Here is a 22212-nt window from a genome sequence, read left to right on the forward strand (position 1 = left end):
TCAGTTGATGGAAGGGCTGCTCCCACAAACGTTGCTCAGGCTGTGACTGAGCCAGGGCTGTTGCAGTCTGAGTTAAGAACCAGCCCTGCTTTCCTAACGTCTGGAATTCCTAACCCCTTGTTTGTTCCCTTTAGCTACACTAAATTCCTCGCAGCAGCTGGAAGCCGAGTCTCACAAAGTTCATCTCACACTGTTGGATTCAGGATCACCCACAACTTCCCAGCCTCAGCCCCCTTGGTTTCTATTGCCTTCAGTTCTCCCTGCTAGGACTGACAAGGATTGGTGGCATTGTTCCTGCAGTGCAATTACAGCCATTCCCAAGGAGCCCAATTTGCTTTTTCTTCTTCAGCTGTGCAGTTCATAAATGGAATGATTTCACCACCAATTTGCCCTAACACTTACATGCCTCAGTCATCCCAGCTCTGAAAGGGAAAACAGCTTAATGAGGGAAGTGTTTAACATGCAGCTGAGAAAACTGTTCCCCTGAACTTCAGCATTCTTTAAGAGCAGGAGTGAAGCAAAACACCCTCACATCTCCCCTTGCAGGGGTGCTGGGGCTGTGCTGTGTTTGACTCATCCCCACCCTCCCTCCCTGCTCTGCTACTAGGGGATTTCTGTCAATCCTCAACTCTTGGGTAACAAGATCAAAACATTCTATCCCCCAAGAGTGGCCTTATCCTGTGATGGAAGGGACAAAGGACAAGCCCTGCCTGGCCTTTCTGGGGCTGCCTTTGTGGGGTTTGGGGTGCAGGGAGGGCCTGTTTGGGGTTACACAGCAGCACTGTCAGTTCTGATTCAGGAATCACCTTCCCAGGGACCAGCACCTCCCTCTCAGGCAGGGCAGGGTGAGGTTATTTATAGCTGCAAGGCTTAAGCTGCTCTTCCTGATTACAGCAGACAGACAAGAGCTTTAATGTTCCACGACTGTTCCTACAGGAATTAGTAGCAAAGGCTTCACTTTAACCTGTCCCCAGTCACTTTCTCCTACAGGCCTTCATGGACTTACAGGGTGAACCTCAAACCTAAGCATGAATCCACCATCCTGGCCAGCTCAGCTCCAGTTTATCAGTTTGTCCCAATTCGACTCTATCCCTTATCAATTTAAATGCTTCCAAGCCACTTAATTTCCTCATGTCTGCAGCTCCACCACCTCTCCAGAAGGGCTCTGTGTGTTCAATTAGCAAACTAACACTCTAGACTAGCAGAAAAACATCTTCCTACACTGCTACAGCTCCTAGGACATGGTACAACCTAACACAGGCTCTATTCCTGCAGAAAAAAACTTCTTTAAGCATTTGCCTTCCCTGATGGCTCCTGGCTTTGTCTGGCAGCTCCTTTTATGCGTAGACGAGTGCAGATTTCTTCTGTGAAAACAGAGCAACAAGATTTCTGAAAGAGAAATGGGAGAGAAGGCCGTGGGTGGGTTGTTCTGTGGATCCATCTTTTCCATGTGCACAGGAGCAGGAGCACCAAGGGGCACACTCAGACACTGGTGCAGTTTCTGTGTGTGTGTTTTTTTGGTCTAATGACTAAAGAACAGCCACCCCTGAGAATAAACTTGTCATGGATCATTTCCTGTCCTCCCTAACACCCAGGTAGTGGACTGCAGTTTGGGATTTCAGGGAATGCTTCTTACTTTTTTTTTTTTTTTTTTTTTAATGAGGGAGGAGGGGTGCTAGGGCATTCTTTTATTTTTATTATATTTATGCTGTTCAGGCTACAGCCCTATCCCATAGGCCAAGCTAAAATTTTGTCACTTTAAGGAGTCTTTAAGCACAGCCTCCCCTCACCCCTGCCCAGCTTTCCTTAGAAAACCAAGGACAGGGTGGAAATGCTGGGGGCACATGGGGAGGCAGGACAGGAACTGGGGACAACCTTGGAGAAAGGAGGGACACGGGGAGGCAGGACAGGAGCCAGAACAGGGGTCAGGGCCCACCCTGGCCAAAGGAGGGACATGGGGAAGCAGGACAGGATTAAATGCAGGAGCCAGGGCCCATCTTGGCCAAAAGGAGGGACACAGGGAAGCAAGACAGGAACTGGGGGACACCTTGGACAAAAGGAGGGACACAGTGAAGCAGGACAGGGCTTGCTGCAGGAGCCAGGGCCCATGTTGGTGGAAGGAAGGACACAGGGAGGCAGGACAGGGCTCCTTGGTGGAAGGAGGGACACGGAGGCAGGACAGGATCAAATGCAGAAGCCAGGGCCCACCTTGGCCAAAGGAGGGACACAGGGAGGCAGGACAGGGCTCCTTGGTGGAAGGAGGGACACAGGGAGGCAGGACAGGAGCTGGGGGACACCTTGGCCAAAGGAGGGACACAGGGAGGCAGGACAGGGCCCATGTTAGTGGATGGAAGGACACAGGGAGGCAGGACAGGAGCTGGGGACCACCTTGGACAGAGGAGGGACACAGGGAGGCAGGACAGGGCTCACTGCAGGAGCCAGGGCCCACCTTGGCCAAAGGAAGGACACAGAGAGGCAGGACAGGGCCCATGGAGGTGGATGGAAGGACACAGGGAGGCAGGACAGGGCCCATGGAGGTGGATGGAAGGACACAGGGAGGCAGGACAGGGTCCATGTTAGTGGAAGGAGGGACACAGGAGGCAGGACAGGCTCGCTGCAGGAGCCAGGGCCCACCTTGGCGTGCGCGGCCGCGCGGCGGCTGCTGCTGGAGAGCTCGGCCAGGGCGGCGAGGATGCCGAGGGCGAGGCCGATGCCCAGGGTGAGGAAGAGCCCCCCCAGCGCCGGCGGCTCCAGGGGCCCCCAGCGCTCGCGGCTCTGGCGCAGGCAGCTGCTCTCCCACCACTTGTTGCGCAGGTAGTCCAGGTCGCCCGCCTCGCGCAGCTTGAGCACGGCGATGGACAGAGGCTTGGTCCAGGGCGATGCTGGGCGGCAGGAGAGCAGAGAGAGGAGGATGGGACAGCTCCCAGACATGATTTAGTTAAATATTGATAATGGGCATGGGGTGAGAGGTGTCACTGAACACAACTCTGCTTGCCAAAGGCTTTTCCTGGCTAGCAACCACCCTGCCCTGCCACAGAGGGTGGTATAAGGGCCTGATATATAACACCTCTATATCTCTATATCATCTCTATATCATATCATCTTTCCATCATCTCTCTATCATCTCTCTAACTCTGTATCTCTCTATCATCTCTCTCTGTATCTCTCTATCTCTCTATCATCTCTCTATCTCTCTCTATCATCTCTCTCTCTCTCTATCATCTCTATATCTCTATATCATCTCTATATCATCTCTATATCTATATATCTCTGTATATATACACAGTGCCCTTATACCTGTGGAATAAGGGCAGAGAAAAGGTGTTTTGGTGAAAACATGAGCAGACTGTCCGCTGCTCGTTGCACTAGAGAATCTGCATTCCTGGGCCAAGGACACCCTGGGAGATGCAATATTTGAGGTTTAGAGTTCACAGCACGAGCCAATGAGTGCCAGTGTAAACTCCCCACAGAGCAGTGACCCTGCCCTGCAGCGTTTTCAGTCTGGTCACCCTGCCATCCTGGGGGCAGCAGCGGGCTCAGGGACTCACCCTGGGCCGTGGCGATGCCGAAGCCGCGCGCCCCGATGACCTCGGGGGCCCGGATGAGGTTGCAGTGGCGCGCGGCCGCCAGGTCCTGCGAGATGGACTCGCCGATGAAGGCGTAGTTGGAGTCCATCACGCGCTGCACGGCCTCCTGGTACGTCTTGACCAGGACGTGCTCCCGCCTCTTCTCCATGTACTCATAGATCATCTGGTGGATGGGGTTCTTGGAGTTCTGCAGCCCAAAAAGTGTCAAAACTCAAGTGGGAGACAACCAGCAAAAAAATAAAAATCCACCTCTATGTGCAAGGGTTGTAAAACAATTTGGAGAAGAACCTTAAACCACGTGTGAACCCTGCAAGCACAGATTGTCCCCAACACCAGGGACAAGCATCACACAGGGTACAAGTGTCATACAGGGCACCTGCTCTCGAGGCACACATGGGCAGCCCCTGAAGAATAGAGTGATTTTTAAAGGAGAATACAGATTAAAAATAAGGGTTCTGTGCCTGTTTTCCTGTGAGAAGGGCTGAACAGAACAATAATCATATTATTTGAAGTATTAGAGGAAAACTCAGTGATGAGGGTGTTGTAGGGGTTATAAGGCCTGAGCTGTGTGACAGCCCCAGCTCAGCATCCCACAGCCCCTCTGTGTGTGAGCACAACGAGATTCTCTGCACCTTGAAGTAGTAGAAAGTCGAGGAGCCCTCCAGTGTCCCAAACTCCAGATTCCTCTGCTTGACCAGGTCCTCGAAGGTCTGGATGGGGAGCTGCTCGCTGCCGGAGCTCAGCAGGGCTGTGAAGTTGGCGATGTAGGCGGCCAGCAGGGCCAGGGTGAAGAGCCACCAAACCACAGCAATGACCCTCACTGAGAGTGCCTGGGGCCTGGGAGTGGCACCTGCACCACAGGGAACCAAAAAATCACCATAAATCACACAGGAGGGGATGTGGGAGCAGAGACACACCGAGAGCTGCAGATCCACCAGTGGGACCACACACCAAGAGCTGCAGATCCACCACCCTGAGTTACAGAGACTTCCCTTTAAGTATAGGCAAACTGCAGCCCCTGCTCTGCAGCTGCACAGAGCCTGAGCCTGGAGGGTTCCACTGTGCTGGTTTGAGCAGCACCAATTCTGCAGTGCAGGGCTGGGGCAGCAGCAGGGCCCAAAATTGCACAAACAGCTCCTCTGTACAAAGCAGCCATGCCATGCTCAGCTGGGCATTGCCCAGAGCAGAAAATGTTCCCCAGCCAGAGGGAATCACCTGTACAGTCCCAGCAGGTCTGTAATCACACCTTCCCAAACTGGTTTGGTGCTCCAAGTGTCCCTCCTGAGACCCTTTATCACAGAAGGAGGTGGGTGCACCATCATCTCAAAAACCTGCTGCTCTGGGGCATCCTCCCAGCTCACCTTGCAGGGCCAGTGCTCCTGCTCCAAACCAGAGGCTGTTCAGGAAGGTGAAGTGGTTCTCTTCATTCTTTGGCTCATTCCATTCACAGGGGCTCAGTCTGTGGGAAAATGACAGGATAAAACCGGACACTCAGAGGGAAAAAATAAAAATAATCCCCATCAAGAGATCTGGTGTTCCTCATGGGGAGATCCCACTCATAATGCTGGTTTAATCTGGCAGGATTTAAACTTTCTTAGCCTGGAGCTGTACAGGAGGTTCCTCAAAGTAAAAATCTGCCTGGGACTTTCTAATCTCTTCATAGGTGAGAAAGCCATTGGTTTGAACACAAGCTGTGAAACAAATGCATTTGTACCTGGCAACAAGGAAGAGGCAGAAGCAGGTGAGCAGGTAAGCAAATAAAAGAGCAGTCCAGGTCTCCTTGCTGAAGGGAGACAGGAAGTGGAAGAAGGACATGTCCTGGGAGGTGGTGTCCTTGCGGAGCAAGATCCCAATGCCAGTCTGCAGGAAGGGGGTGGTGAAGGACACCACCTCTTCCCTGGCTGAGGTGACAGTCAGTGGAGCCACTGCAATGTCAGCTTCCTGCCAAGGAGACAAAAACCAATCAGCCACCCAGCCCAGGGCCCTTTCTGTCCCTCAAACCTTTCTGTCCCTCAAGCTGGTGGTTCCCTGGCTGAGCAGGCAGGTGTTGGAATGGCATCACTTCCCCAAGTCAACAGCCTTGGGATGTGAGCCCCCAGGAACAGGACAGGCTTCCCATGGAAATCATTGGGATGGAATTCCAGCCAGTGGAATCATCCAGAGTGGTTGGTATCTGGGGTTTCTGCCTAGCAGGAGCTAGGCTGGGTTTGCTCACCCAGAACTGTTCCTGTCTGACTCTGAGAGCTGGGCACAGACAAGCTCAGAGGAGCAAAGAGCTTTAACTGAAGGGTTCCCCACAGATGACAGAACAGGCCCAGGGAATGGGGTGAAATGTGCATTCAAGCATCTCTTGAAGAGTCTGGGCACTGCCATTCTGAATGAAATGAGTCTCACCCAGGGGTTAAGCTCGAGGTAAGTTTTGCCAAGGTGCCTGCACAGTCTCACAGGCTACAGGGAAATAGAGACAGACAAGTGCTGCCCTGGCAGTGCCCAGCTCTAACAGGGGTTTCCTGCTGTGGTTGCTGTCTCCTTGTGCCTTATTTCCATCTCTCTAAGCCAAACCCAACCCCAAGCCTTGCAGCCCATCAGTTCCACACTCCAAGCAGAACTCCCTGAGTCCCTAAGAGCTGTGCTGTGCCTGCAGGGTGTGTCAGAGCAGGAGCTGGCCTTACCCTCCTGAGGATCTCCCCAATCATGCCAGTCCAGTTGCCACCAGCAGCCACAGCTCCGTACTGGCCGTCCCCCACCACCTTGACCCGGTACTGGAAGCGCAGCATCCCCGCCAGGGCTGCCAGCAGCTCCATGCAGTATCCCTCCAGCTCTGCCCCCCGCACCATCACGTAGGGATCCTCCTGAGGGATGGACACACACACACAGCTGCAGCTCTCACAGGGCAGGGACACCCAGGGGAGTTAAACCCGGCCTTGGCAAACCCTCCCTGTTATTCCTCTCCCTTTAATGCAAGGACAGCTCCAGACTGGGAAGATATTCCCTGGGGATGTGAATCCTGCATCCTGCAGGTCACAGGTACCACAGGAATAAGTGAAAATCTCAGCCTAAAAATCAAATATTTTCATTTTGGCCCCATCAAAACCTCAGGTGAGGGACACAGGCTGAGCAGGATCAGAAAATTCACTGCTGCAGCTTCTCCTGAAATCCTGCTTGTCTGGAGCACCTGGTGATGCGTTTGGGGGATTCTGTCACCTGGTTTTGTCCCTGTGTGACCTTTAAGTTTTTCCTCAGGGCAGACACAGCACACAGAGGACTGAGCCCCTCAGGTGCAGCTGAGCAGAGAGGCTTGGCTCCCTCCCCAGAGCACTGACACAGCCCCCAAACCCTCCCTGTGCCCACTGCAGACAGCTGGCACCTCTACACCCCTGAGCCAGCCCCAAAACTCTGCCAGCAGCAGGGACATCACTGTCAAAGCCAGCCCAAAATAGCCCTGCACAGGAACGGGTGGGATGTGAAAGGCAAAATGCAGCTCCAGCTGTTCCCTGAGCCTTACCAGGATGGTGGTGACAGTCAGGGTTGGGAGACCCTCGCCTGCTCCCCGTGAGTCTGAGCCCTGCAAACCAGAAATGGAGCCACAGTTGGGTTTCAAAGTGCTCATCAAGCTGGGCTTACCTTGGGATGTGCCTGAGTTAAACCAGCCCTAACCCTGCCCCGGGAGCTGCAGTGACTGACGCTGTTTCCTAATTAACTAATTAATAGATCACAGCGTTTCACTTCATTGCGTGGTGCAAACAAAAATCACTGCGAGTGTTGCCGCACATCTTCAGATGGTGCTACAGCCTTCCCAAGAGACCAATTCGTGCTGCAGACAAAAGAATTAGCAGCCAATTAAGGTCTCATTAGAGAGCAATTGCAGGAGACACAGAACAGTTGGAAACCTGAGAGGAGGAGGAGAAGGAAACGTGGATTCACTTCTGTGAGATAAAGATACATCTGCAGATTTTCCAGTCACCCAGCTCCAGAGGATTCCTCATCAAAGCCACTTCAGGGCAATTTAAAAGTAAAAGTAAAGCCAATTCAGGCAATACTGAAGTGTCAGATTCTGTGAGGTTTGTTGTTAAATGTGTCTGCTTATTGTAAAATTACAGGGTGATTTTTCTAGGCAGAGAGAGAGGATGTCTATACGTGTGCATAAAAAAAATGCAGTGAAAAATGTGCAAAAGAAACCTCAGCCCTTCTAGGAGCCAAACGATCTTGTTTTAATTCTCTCTGTGCAGTGGAATGAGGGATGAGCTTTGTCTTGGAAGATGTGAGCACAAGTTCCCCCACTTTTCCAGCCATGAGGACAGGGCTAGTGGCAGGTTCTTCCCTAGGACGTGACTGAATTTTGAGCTCTGGACAAAAAAATTCAGTCAAAAAAACCCCCAAAACCAAACAAAAACAGCACAACCAGCCATGCAGAGTGAACAATAACTCTTCACAGGTTAAAATCCTTGTGCACTCTGACCACTATTTCTGAATTAAATATATAAGATCATCTGCCCTGTGCCTTTATTAGTAGCTCTGCACTAATGAACTCAAACATACCTTACTCACAGCATCATCATTCCTCCCAGCTCCTGGAAAAACACAACAAAATCAGATTTCTGTGGGGCTTGTATTTACAGCTCCTCATTTCATAGTGCACTGAAATAACCAGAACGATCACCCTCAACTCCCAACTCCCTTTGTTTCCTCCCCTGGGGCACAGAAAAGGCAGAGACAGGCAGGAGTGGGCCTGCAGGAGGTTCTAATGTCACTTAAAGATGTCACTGCATGTCCCTCACCCTGGGGATGGATCCTGCACAGCCAGTCCATCCCCACCAGCTCTGCTGCTTCCCCACAGAGCCCAGATCTGCCCCCATTCCTGCCAAGCCCCATTTTCCCCATTTTCCCCACCCACTTCCAGGCAGTTTTTTCTTACTCTTCCTTTCCCCTGCTTCTGGCAGGTTCTGCATCTGAGATGCAGAATTCAAATCACAGTTTTGTCAATATATCGCTTATTAAATGCCTGGGATGATTTTTCTAGAATCTGCTTAGCATTTCTCCTTGGACTCAGAGAATTCACTGCATGAAAGCCAAAATTTTGTCCTTCAAGATAAACCAAAAAACGCAGGGTGTTTTCACTCTTTCAAGCAAAAGCTGTGAGTTTTTCTCTAAATATAACAGCATATTCATTCATTATGTATTTATTTTTCCTTCTTTGGTGTTGCATTTTCTGGCCTTGTGCTGAACTCCACATTATTGTAAAACAAAACCTGTTTTTTCAGTTCTCCATGGGGGCTGGAAATCTTCACAAAGGAGTTCTCTTGTCTCCCTTTAGAAACCCTTTAAAGGCAGCAGCAGCTTTTGGAGGCCCCTTTCTCAGGGCCTGTGGGGTTCCTTGGAAGCCAGCAGAGCTTTCTGAGGGCTCCAGCTCCCAGCTCAAAGCCCCTTTGTGAGCCCTCCTGAAAGGCCCAGGGGTGATGGGGCTGCAGCACCAACCCCAGGTCATGGCAGGGACAGTCCCAGCACCAGGGCATCCTCCTGGGCATCCCCCTGGGCATCCCCCTGGGATGCTGCAGCAGCACAGGACAAAGGGAAGGGCTCATCCCTCCCTTTGTAGGTTGGTGGCTGCAGGAAGCATCTGTGGCTGCAAAAAAATCAGCTTTTTCTGTGCTCTCACCACTCTGAGCTTGCCCAGCCTTCCCAAGAGAGGCTCCTGCTGGAATCCTGGGGAAAAGGCTCCTGGCACTGGGCAGGACTGGCCACCTCACCTCAGTTTTCTCCCCCATCCTCAGCACATCTTGCTGCAGCTCAAGGGACCATAAACTCACAGAAGTGCAGCTTTAACCACAATAACCACACCTAAACCCACCCTTTTTCTTTTCTTTTTGGCTTTTTTTTCATCTTCCCCCATCTCTGTCATCTGGTTTTCAGCTGTAGCAGTAAAGAGACTTGGTGGCATCAAAGAGATTTGGGGACATCAAAGACACTTGGTGGCATCAAAGACACTTGGTGGCAGCACTCACAAAGTCACAGCCACAAGGTGAGCCCCGGGGAATCTCTTAATCTTAATCTCTGTTTTAATAACCCATTTGAAAGGAAATTCTAAGTCCTGCAAGCACTGGCAGGTAAAAGCTGAAGGAATTAAGGCTCTGAAGAACAAATCCAACACTTCTGGATCCTTTTCCTCACCTGCCTGGCTGGATTCCCTCAGGAGCAGCACGGTTGTAACCACACAGATTGTGAAGTGCAGACCTTTATCCATGGGAGCAGAAATTCCTGCTGCTCAGAAGGAACCTTCCTGCTGGAGGTGAAAGGCAAGCAGTTAAACCTGGTTCTACAGTTCCTCATCAGTTTATCCTGCATTTTCTGCTCCTTTTTCAGTAGAGCCACAATTCCAAAGTCTCCAGCTGAGAGCAGTCACTGCTGGGCTCAGCCAGAACAAATACTAAAGAAAAGCTCTGGTGAAGAACCCACTGCAGCAAAAAGGATGTGACAAACAAAAAAAGGGGATTTACCCACTGGAAGTTCTCTCCCTATGGGTTCCCCACCAGGGAAAGAGCAGGTGAGGAAGCACCAGCAATATTTTTAATGGTATTTGTTGTCCAACAAGATACAGGACACCATCACACCAGAAATAATAAAAAATAAATTAAAAATGCCCAAGAAAACTTAGAATTTATGAGAGTGTGTAGGCAAAAATATACTACATGTGGCATTACTTGCTGCTGATCAATGCTCAGAAAACACTGGATTTAGTGATCTTATCTCATCAGCTTTTAGGAAATTTCCCAATCCTGCATCCTATGAAAACTGTTTGCATTACAGCTCAGTACTTTCCCTCACTCATTTTCCCTGTATTTTTTACCTTATGAGAGAATTAACTAAAATCTCCACAGAAGGTTCTTTCCAGGTTAAATTTCAATGCTGATTTTCTTGTTCCTGCTGTTAAAAAATGCTGCCAAATGGCAATATGTTGATCTTGTGAAAGGACCAGAGGAGATCTGAGCTGTACATCAGCCAGCACTGACTTTATTCTACAATTACTTTTTAGACCAAGTAGTTGCTGCTCTTGGCTGTTGCCAGAGCAGCACAAAAACTCAGCAGCTGCATCAACCATGGGGGAAAAATAAGGAAAAGAAGCAGCAGCCTTCAGGCTGAGCCAAGGAGGAGCTGAGCTTTCCCTGGTAAGTTTAAATTCCTAATTCCTAGCCTCTAAATTCCTGTTCTTTTTCCCTTACAATTTAGCACGTACAACAAAATCATCTTTGTTTCAAGTGGCCTCGTCTAAAAAACCCCAAACTAATCAGAGCTGGTAACATATTGCTGGCATCACCTTGAAAAGGAAGCTGTTAATATTTGAGAGCAGAAACAGGATGTAAACGTGGGTTAAGAAGGCAGGGAGGAGCTGGCACCAAGCTTTGCCCCTTTCCAGAACCAGAGCACGAACTGAAGGCAGTTTCTCACTTACAGACTCCCTTGGCCCGTCTGTCTGTCTGTCTGTCTGTCTGTCTGTCCGTGGGTCCTGCAGGATGCTCAGGATGCCCAGCACAGGAATGAGAATCCCACAAGCTCAGGCATCCCGTGCTGGCTTAAATACCCGGGAGAGGAGGAGGAGGAGGAGGAGGAGGAGGAGTGGCAGGAGTGGCCTCTGAACGTGCCAGCTGGACCAGGGGACACCTGGGGCTTTGGGGAAGAAGGAGGTGACCACACAGGACAGGCTTTGGCAGCAGCTCAGTCCAGTTGGATGCTGCATCACAAAATTCCATCACTGGCTGCGGTGCTCCTGTAAAATTCCTCCCTTTGGAGCTGTCCCAGCTGGGCAGCAGCCGTGCCAATTTTCCTGCTGTTGACCACACAGACAAAATCAGCTTGGAAAGACACAGCTGAGTGTTGATTATCAGCGTTCTGAAGGCCAGGCTGGAGGAATACAGACCATAAATGCCATGTCCAGCCGTGTCCAGTATACTGCTGGTGGTCTGGAGACTTGGGATTTGGGATCTTTAGTTTAATGAACTGAAATCCACATCCAGGACTCTCAGGATGCACAGGAACAGCAGAAGAATTAAGAGCTAAGCTGTGACCTTCTGCTGACTTAAATTCCAAATAATTCATAAGTGCTGGAATAAATTCCACTTACAGGAATAAATAAATACATGATGAATCGTTGGTTTTATGCAGTGTCACAAAAGAAGCTGTAAAAGTGGTTGCTACTAATTTGGAAGCAAGAAGGCAAATTTCACATGTACCCTAACGAGTTAAATCCAAACCCTCTTGGTTAAAATTCTGAGCAAAAGTAAATGTTTTGAAGTGCTACAAGATGCTGCCTCCTGTGAGGTGCAGTAATTTAACAAGTATTGCTTAATCAATTAAAGATGAAAATCATCTGATTGTGAGACTTCTCTGAGAAGACACAAATAGGCCTTTTAAACATTAACTTTCCAAAGCTGTCAAGTTGCATGTACTTGACATTAAAGCTGCAAAAGCATTAAAGTTACAAAAGCAGCGACTCCCTGCAGCTTTTCAGCCCAAAATTAAAGTATTACAAGAATGACTTTTCGTCCAGAGAATGTTAATGAAATTTGCTTTGTGCTGGGACACAATGGGAGGCTCCTCTTGGCAGATCCCACGTTCTGCTGCAGCTTCACCTCCTTTCCTTCAGAGCCTGTGGTGACACTGTGGGGTCACCTCAGTGCACATCCCAAACCTGCTCACAAAGCTCTCCTGGGATCTGCAGGGTCTGAGTCCTGCAGGCAAACTGTGCAGATCTGAGCCAGGCTGCAAAACTGAGGGAATATTTTCAGACAAAACATGCTGCACAGCATTTGAAAAGATTTAATCAGAAAATTTAACACCCCCTCCCCCTCCAGCTTTATATTTTGATTTATCAGTGTTTGAATTTTGTCACTGTTTTGGTATCTCAGAGTTTAAATTCTTGTGACCAAGTGATACTAAAATTAGAACCTAGAGCCCCTTTCCAGCTCCACAAGTGACAACCCTTCCAGGAGGAGTGTGAAGGAAGGAAAATGCTCTTTCACTGTGCACTTTGCTGGGACAGGAATAGAAGTGATTTTTCAGTCAAGTGACAGGTGAAGAGCAAAATTGTGCTGCAGCATTTTCAGCCAGACTTTAAACCCCCTCAGTGATGAAACAGGGCCATCTGTGTTACTTGTACAGCTGCTCCAGGAGGGATCAGCTCCTTCTGTCTGTTTGGCTACTAATTCCACCAGAATTCTCATCCTTGCAGCCAGGGCTCTGCCCCAGCCCCTGTGCTGTGTCTCACACCACAGAATGTCAGTCTCTGCCAATCCTTGCACATGTTCTGGAGGACCTGAGAAAATCTGAGCTGGGTCTGCGCTGGCTACCCCTCTGAAAAAGAGTAAAATTAAATGTTATCCACAAAGCAAGTTGAAAAGCAAAGCAGACAGAACGAACCACGTTTGTGCATCACAAACCCCAGTGCTGTATTACAGCTAGAGTCACCAGCTGGAAGGTTAAATATGTTTATTTTAGTAGTGTAAGGTGGTTTTACAAACAAATTCTTAAATTTTGCAATATACACAAAAGAATCATTACAAAGGCAAAATATCCTCTCAATAATAGGGACTCTATGCAGCCTGAAATAAAATTAAACCTCTGTTTCTCTTTAAAATGCATCTTAGTAAACATTCTTCTCCATCACTGATAAAATGTACATCTATAATAAATGACATCATAATTAAGGACTGGGGGACACATGACAACATCCCTAAAAATAAAAAGTAAAAAAAAAGGAGGGAGGAAAAATTATTACTCTGTTTAGGTCATTATTTAATTCTAAATATGTCCATCTAAAAAAATTAAATATCTCTCTTTTTTAAACATATCATTGAAAATTTTGCATGGCAGTGCAATACAGAAATAGTAAAATTCATCCAAAAAGTGCTATGTACAGCAGCATTGTTAAAATACCATAAGAAGGGACAGTGCTGTTTCAAGAAAAGACTGACATGCTTTGTAGCCATTTCTGAAGTAAAGTCAGAAGATATTTCCTGTCTATTTTTAGCCATTCCCTTCTCTCTCCTGTCTCAATTCCCTCAGACAATGCCTTGAGACAAGGAGCAGTCACAGTTCAGTTTCAGGGTGTGCATGTGTACATACATGTGCAGACACATCTTTGCATACACACAGGTGTATATATATATATAGATATATATAGATATAGATATATAAACAGGCTGGGTTTATAAAAGCATTGCTTTGGAACCAGAGAGCTCTTCTTCAAAGAGAAAATATGGATTTTCACTGAAATAAGCAGGTCCACGATGGAAGATGGACTGTATCTACTACATGATTAATTCACACCCTCAGAGGCCTCAAACTCTTCCAGAAAACAAAACGCGATTCTCAGTCCAGCCTCCTTACACAGATCCATGATTTGTGAGAGCAAAATTTACCTTAGCATCACATTTAGCTGTTAAACATCAAGGTCACCTATTTGTCAGAAGAATTATTGAAATCAGTAAAGACCAAGAGCAAACTGCAAACGCGAGAAGTGGTCACACACGAAGGAGGCCAAACGGGAGGCTGGGCAAAGCGCAGTTAAAATGAATCTCATCTCTCCTTTTGGAGTCGTGCTGTTAAGCACCCTTGGGCTCAAGGGAAGGCCAGGAAGCACCGAGCCCTGGCAGGATGGTTTGGGCCTCTCAGGTCGCCGTGTTTTGCTGTGTCAGGAGTGCAAACACCGCCCAGCGCTGTCACAGTTTGAGCATGAAGAACACCTCGGTGTCCGCCCCGCAGTCGGGCTGGGCTTTGGGCGAGGACGGCAGGGCGCTGTGGGCAGCAGGGTCGCTGCAGCCGGCCCTGCCCACGCTGCAGGCACCCTCAGGGTTTCCCCTCTCCTCGATGGGGCTCCCCCCGAGCTGTGCCCGGCCCTGCAGGCGCTGCCTCTCCTGGGCCTGCCGGGCCCTGTTGGCGATGTAGCGCACGCGGCTCTGGCTGCGCGACGACGAGCGCCGCAGCAGCCCCGCGCTCTCGCCCTCCTCCTCCGACTCGCTGGGCTCCAGGCTGATGGGGGAGGTGATGTCGTTTTCCTGCTGAAAGGCTGTCAGCCTCTTCAGCTGCTCAGTCAGCTCGTCCCGGGATTTGGCCGGGGCCCGCAGGCCCGAGGAGCGGCGCTGCTCCCGCATGGAGCGGGTGACGAAGCTCCTGCTGATGCTGCGGTACTTGCTCTCAAAAGTGCACACAATGTCGTCAGAGGTGAGGTCCCCGAGGCTTTTGGACTTTGCCTGGTTATTCCCGACCGTGTCGTGCGCTTTGGATTTGTTAGAGGACTGCCTGAGACTCTCCATGTAGAGCCTGCTCCAGGTGTGCCTCCTGGGAATGGACGAGAAGGCGTCCTGAGGGCTCCTGGCCAGGGGCCGGGGGCACAGCTCGTCAGCCGGCAGCTGCCCACACCTCAGGTTGGGGTTGGACTTGCTCTTGCTGACCATTGGCATCTCGTTGCTGCAGGTGGTGGCGGAGCGTGGGCGCATCCCCTTCCTGATGGCCAGGGGCTCCAGGCTGTCCTGGCGCACGCCCAGGTCCGGGAGGCTTTTGCGAGCCAGGCTGGGGAGGGAGAGGTCGATGACGGTGTCGTTGGAGGACATGCTGGACGAGGAGGACATGCTGTCACGGTGGCTGCTGCAGTCCAGCTTGCTCCAGATCCGGTCATTGACAGTGGCATCAAAGTACACTTCTGCTGCTGGAGACAGGCTGCTCGGAATTTTTATTAAGGCTGAGGAGTCTGACGTCTTCAGTCCTTCATTCTTTGCCCTTCTCGCCAACATGTAAGAGCTCGTCTGAGAAACAGAGACAGGGAGAGCCTGTGCAGCCTGGGTTTTCTGGGGAGAATCTGCCTGTGTGCTGTTAATGACTTTGCTTTGCTGGGGTGCAACAGCTGCTGCACCCAGGTTTTGCCCTTTGGATTCAGAGGTGCTTTTCATGTCTGTTAATACCTGACCTGGTTGGTTGTTTTGCTTCTGGCCGTTTCCTACAGGTTGGCCAGCACTGTGGTCTGCTGCCTCTACCAGCCTGGCTTTTTGGGGATGTGCTGCTGATCCACCCTGACCTTCAGCCTCACTGCACCGTGTCCAGCCATTTCCTTCTGTGGGACATCCTGCCACGCTTGTCCTCTCATGCTCTGGGGCTACTAAACTTGTGTCAGCTGCTCCTGGGACATCCTGCCCTTGGTTTTCTGCAGCCAGATTTGTTCCTTGTTCTCTGGAGGGTGGGGGCTCTTGAGGCTGGTTGGGTGTGCTGCTTCCCTCTGATGGAGCTTCAGTGGAATGGTCAGACCCAGATCCTTCCTCAGAATCACTGTAAGGGGTAACGGGCAGAGGGAAGAGAAGGCTGCAGTGATGGTTCTCATTGGCAAGGACAGGCTCTTCTGTGATCGTTTCTAGGCTGCATAAAGAAGTGACTGACCTCTGGATTGAGAAGTGGCAGACATCTGCTTGGGAAGCATGAAAAGAAAAAGAAAGAAACAAGAAAAACAGAGATACAGGGTTAGTTATCTCTTACAAATTACAGCTTAGACTAAGATTCATTCCTTATGTGTTACCATTTTGTTCTCAAGATACTAGTTGCCTATGCTAATAATGATTTTTAAAATAATTTTGTTCATTCCTTATTTGTTACCATTTTGTTCTCAAGGTACTAGCTGCCTATGCTAATAATGATTTTTAAAATAATTTTGTTCATTCCTTATTTGTTACCATTTTGTTCTCAAGGTACTAGCTGCCTATGCTAATAATGATTTTTAAAATAATTTTGCTGGCCAAAGGCAGCAAAACATTTTGCACATTCAGTTTTAGCTGCACAAAGCCCTGTTGCTTCAAGAAATCTCAGTCCATGCACAGCAGCACCATGTGACTGTTCTGGTTTTCTTATCAAACAACAACAGTACCCAGCAATTTTTGCCCTTTGTGTCCCCTTTTCTAAACCAACTTTGCTTCCTCCACCATCCAGCACCACTTGATTTGCAGTTTTCCTTCCTTCCAGCACTCAGACAGGTCAGGGTATCAGAGCACAACCAGAGCATGTTCAATAATCAAAACACCAGTTTGACCAGCAGATGTGATCCCAATGACCAACCACTCAGAAGAGAAGCAGCACAGGACTTGTGGAGCAGATTACAAATGATCTGCAGACAGTGGAATGTTGGCAATGGGACTTTTAAAAACAAAACAAAAGCTTTAAACAGACTTTGTTCTTCTAAAAAAAAAACTGGGTAATTTCTATTTCAAAAATCTCTACAGACAGATGGGTCATGGACAGCAGGCTGAGAGTGCAACCCTGGAGAATACTACAGCCACCAATTACCTGGAGAAAATGCTCCATTCTCTGCAATGTTTATCACCTGCACCCTGGGAGCCAAAGCAATCATGCCAAAAAGATTATGTCCCATATCTCCAAAGCCCAGAGCAGACATGCATCCCAGAACTAACAAAGCCAGACCATGACCTCAGGGATACAGGAGCAGGTAATTACAGGGCAGCAAACAAGCAAAAACCAGGACTACAGGCAACAAGGTGCTCGAATCAGGGACACTCAGCAGACATTACCTTTGATTTGCTTGTCCTTTCAGTTCTTAACTAGAGAGAGAGAGTGTGCATGTAGAATAATAGGACAGAACAGAGGAAAAAATCCAGTTAATGTAGGGAAAGCAGGTGCAGATAACAGGATAAATTAGTGCTGAGGGAGGGAAAGGAGACATACAGGAATATCCACACATGGTTGTAGGATCCTAAGAATTTCTGACCAACCAGAGCACTCAATGGAATCCACACATGGACAGATATTAAGTTCATTTTTTAATCATAGAAGAATGTTAGCATTGAAGAAACACTCCACTGGACGGGAAAATGGAACCACAGAATCATGGAATCACAGAGTGGTTTGTGATGGAAAGGACCCTAAAAATCATCAAGTTTCAAGTACCCTGACAGGATGCAAGGACACCTTCCAGGCTGCTCAGAGGAAGTTGGACTCCTCCAAAGCCTTTTCCTAATGGAAAACATCACCTGCACTCCCAGAACCTGCCCAGGCCTTTCCAGGATTTCCAGCCCAGTGCAGGAACTCAAAGATGGGAGCAGCTCCTCCCTGGCCTGTCCTGCATCAGCTGGGGCTGTTGGAAGGGAATCAGGCACGTGTGCCCACAATCCAAACCAACATTCCAGACTCTCAGTGTCTGGAGGAGTGTCAGGAAGAGCCCAGAGCTGCTCAGACTTAGGAACTCTCCTTCTCCCCATCCACCAGCACAGACTGGGGCACACTTGGAAGGGAAATCACTGGAAAATGTTAAGACTGGTAAAATGTAATACCCTAAAGGGTCAGCTATAGTTTCCTGCCCTATCCCAGGGGCAGAATGCCAATTCCCAAGTGCAGCCATGGAGCTGGTTTCCCTGGTTTCCTGGCCCAGGGCATGGCCTTGCAGGAGGATGGGAAAGGGAGCTGTTTGTGCAAACAGAGGGGCTGTCACTGGACCAGCAGCAGCCAGTCCAAGGCACCATTTCACCATTTTAAGGGTTTGCTGATTCCATGCTTGGGAAGTCAGATGGATTTAATCAAATTTCAAGCATATCACAATATTTGTTTAGTGACTTGGGGGGCTGGCGGGGGAGCTGGCACTGATAATGGGAAATGGTTTCATATGTCACAGTACTCAGAGTTTGTGAAAAGCCCAGTGCCACTAATTTAGGCATAGAAAGAGTTCTGCTGCTTTGGATTAACTGCAAGTCACGGGAACCAGCAAACTTCTCCCCTCCCATTGTCCTGGTATTTTCCTAAAAGCCCAAAGCAGATATTGGAAAAATACATTAAAAAAAAAAAAAGTATAAAAAAATAGAAGGTAGATTGCAGACACCCAACCAGATGAAACTGGTCAAATAAATAAAATATCTCAATTTTCTATATGAGGCTTTCAAAGAAACCAACTATAGGTGGGCAGTCAGAATCTGTTACTAAAAAAGGGATTACATCTTAGAAAAAGCAGCAAAGTCACTTCACTGTTCCTGAAAATGTAATCATCAGTGTCCAGATTTCTTGGACAATTAATGAGGAGGGTGAGGGGTTTGAAGAGGAGCTCTTGCAGTCACAGCCAAAAGCTGCATTTCCTACTTTCTCCTTACAATTCTGTGAAGCAGAAAATCCTTATCAGCATCTCTTTCCTTCTCTCCCATGCTTGCCAAATCAGGAAGAAAAATGCCATTTTTTAAACTAAAATATCTCCTTTGATTGCCTCTGCTTTGATTTCCCATCTTTACAAACCCCAGTTCATGGTACAGGTGCAGTCCCACAGTCCCAGTGACCACACTCCTGTTTCTGGTGTGAAACCACCACAAAAATGCTGCAGCTTTAGGAACTTTCCTCTAAGTGGGCACATTTTGGGGAATGCCAGGAGTGTCCCAGCCTGGCTGATGTCAGGGAGCAGCAGATCTCACCCTCTGCTGCTCTGTGCTGTGCAGCTCTGCCCTCTGGGCGTGTGTGCAACATCACAGCACAGTGCAAATGTTTGCATACACATTTAGGACCACAGTGGGCTGCTGTGTTTATAAAATATTATCTCCTGAACACCCCAGAGCAGAGAATTCCATCCAGTAATTCCAGGACTGACAGCAGTGATTTTGCAAGATCTTTGAGGAGGGAACACGTTAGACATCGTTCCTGATGTGGTTATCCCTCAGTGGAACACAAAGGCTGATAATGGAAATATTGTTTGTTGATGTGGGTTTTCCATATTCAGTCTCACTTAATGCTCTGGATGGATCTTAAAATTTACTTAGTATCATACCACATTCACTAAGAAAACCAAGGAAACAAAAAACCCTGAACAAACAATCCCAACATTTATGGACTACTGACAGTGTCACTACTGCAGATGGTGAACTAGGCATGGCAGGGACTATTCTAAACCAGACACATCTACAAAAAATAAAATAAAAATATTTATGCAGATTTTTTTTTTCTGTCATTGCCAAAATTAAAAAAAAAAAGACCTCTTGACAGCCAAACAACATAGAGGAGCTTCTAAGTAAGGATGCTATGCAGAAGCTGAGACAATGATGTGATCTACAGTGGAGAAGGGTGAAGAAAATCTGGTCTTACCAGTAAAGAATATAGGGGATTTACTTCGAATTTCCTCCAATTTTTGAACGAACAAGGCATTCATTTCCCTCTGTAGGGTGCCCACTTGCCTTCGAGGAGGTTCAGACCAGTGCTTGGGGAATTCTGGGCTTCCAAGGCTTTCTAGACTGCTGGAGTTGGAGGACATAGAGCCATTGCTGGCTGCCACCAAGTTGACAGTGCTTCCATACTTGCCACCTGCTTGGCACTGCCACCGCTGCCGGGAGTGAGCCTTTATTCCGTGGCACTTAGAGTCACCACTTGTCTTCCCTGGGCTCACAAAACACTGAGTGCTCCTTGTCAGGTCACCTGCAGTTCCAGGGCTGCTGCAAGGCTGCAAATCTGCCTGCGGCCTGGGCTGCCCTCTGACAACCCAGGTCCTGAGCTCTAGCCTCTCCTCTGCACTGCTGCCCTGCCCAGGGTGCAGGGGGTCTCTAGCCACGGGCCTGCCAGGGTGGTCACTCCACGGCCCCTCTGGGTCAGGGCTCTCTTTGGAGCCAACCATGCATTTCATGCAGTTGGTGGCCACTCCGATCCTGCCCGAGCTGTTGATGGCACAGCGGGCGAAGACGCTTTGCTTCTCGCCCTGGGGCTCCTGCAGCCTCACCCTGTGTGCCCTGGGCAAGGGCTCGCTGAAAGGAGCCCCGGGGTGGGCACAGCTCTGCCCTGGCCCTCTGGGACAGCCCTGGGCCTTACCTTTCAAGCCCTTGCCAGGTGCCTCCCCACCGGCACCGTCTCGGGGAGCTGGGGACGGGGAAGCACTTTCTGGCTCTTGCACAAAGCGAGGCTGGGAGGCAGCTTCCACTTCCCTCCCTTCTCCAGCCCCTGCAGAGCTGCTGTCCTTTGTGTCAAAAGCGATCTCAGGAAAGCCCTTCTTGTTCTTCTTCTGGCTCTTGGTGGGTGCGCTGGCCGTGCGTCTCAGGATGTGGCTGCTAAAGGAATGTTTGCGATGGAGCTGCCCAGCAGCATGACTGTCCAGAGAGGCCTGCTTTGGATTTCTGAGAAACAGCCCTTTTAGACCTAGAGCTGGTTTGGCCTGCAAAAGAAATAAGAAAAAAAAATATAAAAATCTAAAAAGTCTCCTCTGGAAAATGTAAAGCTGTTCCTCTGGGCATAGCAACTCATGAACAAATGATCGTTCACATACAGAGCGTCCTGCTGTATTCTACATCAGCATGAGAACTAAGCCAGAAATAGGACAGGCATTAAAAATGAAAAAAAAAAATCACTAACAGCAGCCTGGCAAAATAACACATCTCTTTTTTTGTCAGCTATGTTTTTAGATAACATTTTCCAGCCACACTTATCTCTGTATTTGTCATAATTTTCTTTCTAGCGTGTAACTACTTACAACATCTGCATAAACATTACAGCTACAGAAAAGACAAAAAAAAAAAAAAAAAGGAAATGCTTCTATCTACAAGGATTTCATTCTGAAAGCTGAAGAGTTTCTCAGTTTCACCTAAAGCAGATTCATTTAAAGTTCTCGTTGTAAATACATTTTCTAGGAACTGCTGGGAAATAAACACTGACCATAAAATAGAATAATTTTTCAGTACAAAGAGATCTACACTTCAATTGAATTTGAGCATTGTCATGAGTAGCAGTTAACTGTACAGACACAGAAGATCATTGAGTATTTCAATTTCTACCTTGTGATTACATTTTGGTAATTTTTCCTACCATACAACATTATCCCAAGGTGTATGTTTTCAGCACTGAGGAAACACACTATAAACAAGGGAAGTTAGTGTCACAATACAGTTCTCCATAATCTTCAGTAGTTATTTAAGCATTAAACACATAAATTCACCATCATAAATCGCCCACCACCATACAACTGATTTACATTTCAATGAAACAGAGTTCCAGCATTCCTGCAAACATTCCAGGTGTACTTGCCAACTTTTCAAGCAGCAGGCTGACGCCTGAGACAGCGCTGGTCTGCTCTGTGCACAGAGATCACTTGAAGCACAGACAGTATTTCTCTTTTCATCTACTTCTCCCCTTTGTTCTCTTTATTTCCCAGTTAGATCAGACTTGTGAGCAGATGTAGCATCAAGAATGAATAAACCCAGGGCACATCATGACTGAAGTGCATTTTGAGAAGCCCATGACAGAGCCTGACCAGCAGCCACGCTCGCTGGCACTCGCTGTCAGTTCCAGTTTTGCCCTCTGATGTCACACGAGGTCACATTTCTGCAGTGCCAAACAATGGCACAGAAGTGTCTCATTTAACTTACAATGGTCTTTCACCCCCAAATAAATATTTGAGCGCATGCTCATGCATTTCCAATTCTGCTGTGCAGGGTTTAATGGACAGATATTGGCTGCCCTGTGCACTGAGCCTGGCCTAAGAGCTGCTTTAACCCCAAGTCCTGCCCAAGCTGCCAGGTGGGACCAAAGCTGACACAAGAACAAGTAAAACTGTTCATAATATTATTTTTATATATATTTAGTTAATTATAATTGACTGAAGTTTAGTTGTCATGTACCAATTTCCAGC

The 22212-nt window shown here is 48.5% G+C and overlaps 2 protein-coding genes across 15 annotated transcripts in view; both read right to left on the minus strand.

Moving 5' to 3' along the window:
• Nucleotides 1-2: 2 nt before the first annotated feature.
• On the minus strand, nt 3-11186 carry LOC117006837 (probable glutamate receptor). Of its 2 annotated transcripts, none has more exons than XM_033079506.2 (11): nt 11035-11186; nt 9756-9864; nt 8127-8158; nt 7093-7152; nt 6260-6439; nt 5302-5528; nt 4949-5046; nt 4220-4437; nt 3549-3774; nt 2635-2882; nt 3-1389 (listed from the first exon to the last, which is right to left on the minus strand). In XM_033079506.2, exons 2-11 carry the CDS (start codon nt 9826-9828, stop codon nt 1288-1290), a joined length of 1464 nt encoding a protein of 487 aa, XP_032935397.1. In that variant the 5' UTR covers nt 9829-9864; nt 11035-11186; the 3' UTR covers nt 3-1287. The 2 variants fall into 2 exon arrangements, with proteins under 2 accessions (XP_032935397.1, XP_032935396.1); XM_033079505.2 differs by having other exon boundaries at nt 9756-9867.
• Nucleotides 11187-13050: 1864 nt separating this feature from the next.
• The window catches only part of PLCH2 (phospholipase C eta 2), a 75068-nt gene continuing 65906 nt past the window's right edge, over nt 13051-22212 (minus strand). For 5 of the 13 annotated variants that reach the window (XM_033079508.1, XM_033079509.2, XM_033079511.1 and 2 more), the window contains 2 exons: nt 20403-20742; nt 13051-16032 (listed from right to left, as the gene is read on the minus strand). In XM_033079508.1, the coding sequence (XP_032935399.1) occupies nt 14300-16032; nt 20403-20742 (2073 nt within the window). In that variant the 3' untranslated portion in view covers nt 13051-14299. Of the gene's footprint in view, nt 16033-17146; nt 20743-22212 lie in introns of those variants that run through there. The other 8 variants (XM_033079517.1, XM_033079515.1, XM_033079512.1 and 5 more) reach the window with 8 other exon arrangements.

Source organism: Catharus ustulatus, chromosome 24 (genome assembly GCF_009819885.2).
Source record: "Catharus ustulatus isolate bCatUst1 chromosome 24, bCatUst1.pri.v2, whole genome shotgun sequence".
In the NCBI taxonomy this organism is placed as follows: Eukaryota; Metazoa; Chordata; class Aves; order Passeriformes; family Turdidae; genus Catharus; species Catharus ustulatus.

What these genes read in the sequence shown, in the direction of transcription:
- LOC117006837 (XM_033079506.2), bottom strand. Translation starts at nt 9,828, where the DNA reads ATGGATAAAGGTCTGCACTTCACAATCTGTGTGGTTACAACCGTGCTG. An exon ending in ATGATGATGCTGTGAGTAAG is followed by an intron (nt 7,153 to 8,126) that starts GTATGTTTGAGT and finishes TCTGGTTTGCAG; the next exon opens with GGCTCAGACTCACGGGGAGC. An exon ending in CGGCATCGCCACGGCCCAGG is followed by an intron (nt 2,883 to 3,548) that starts GTGAGTCCCTGA and finishes CCTGCCGCCCAG; the next exon opens with CATCGCCCTGGACCAAGCCT.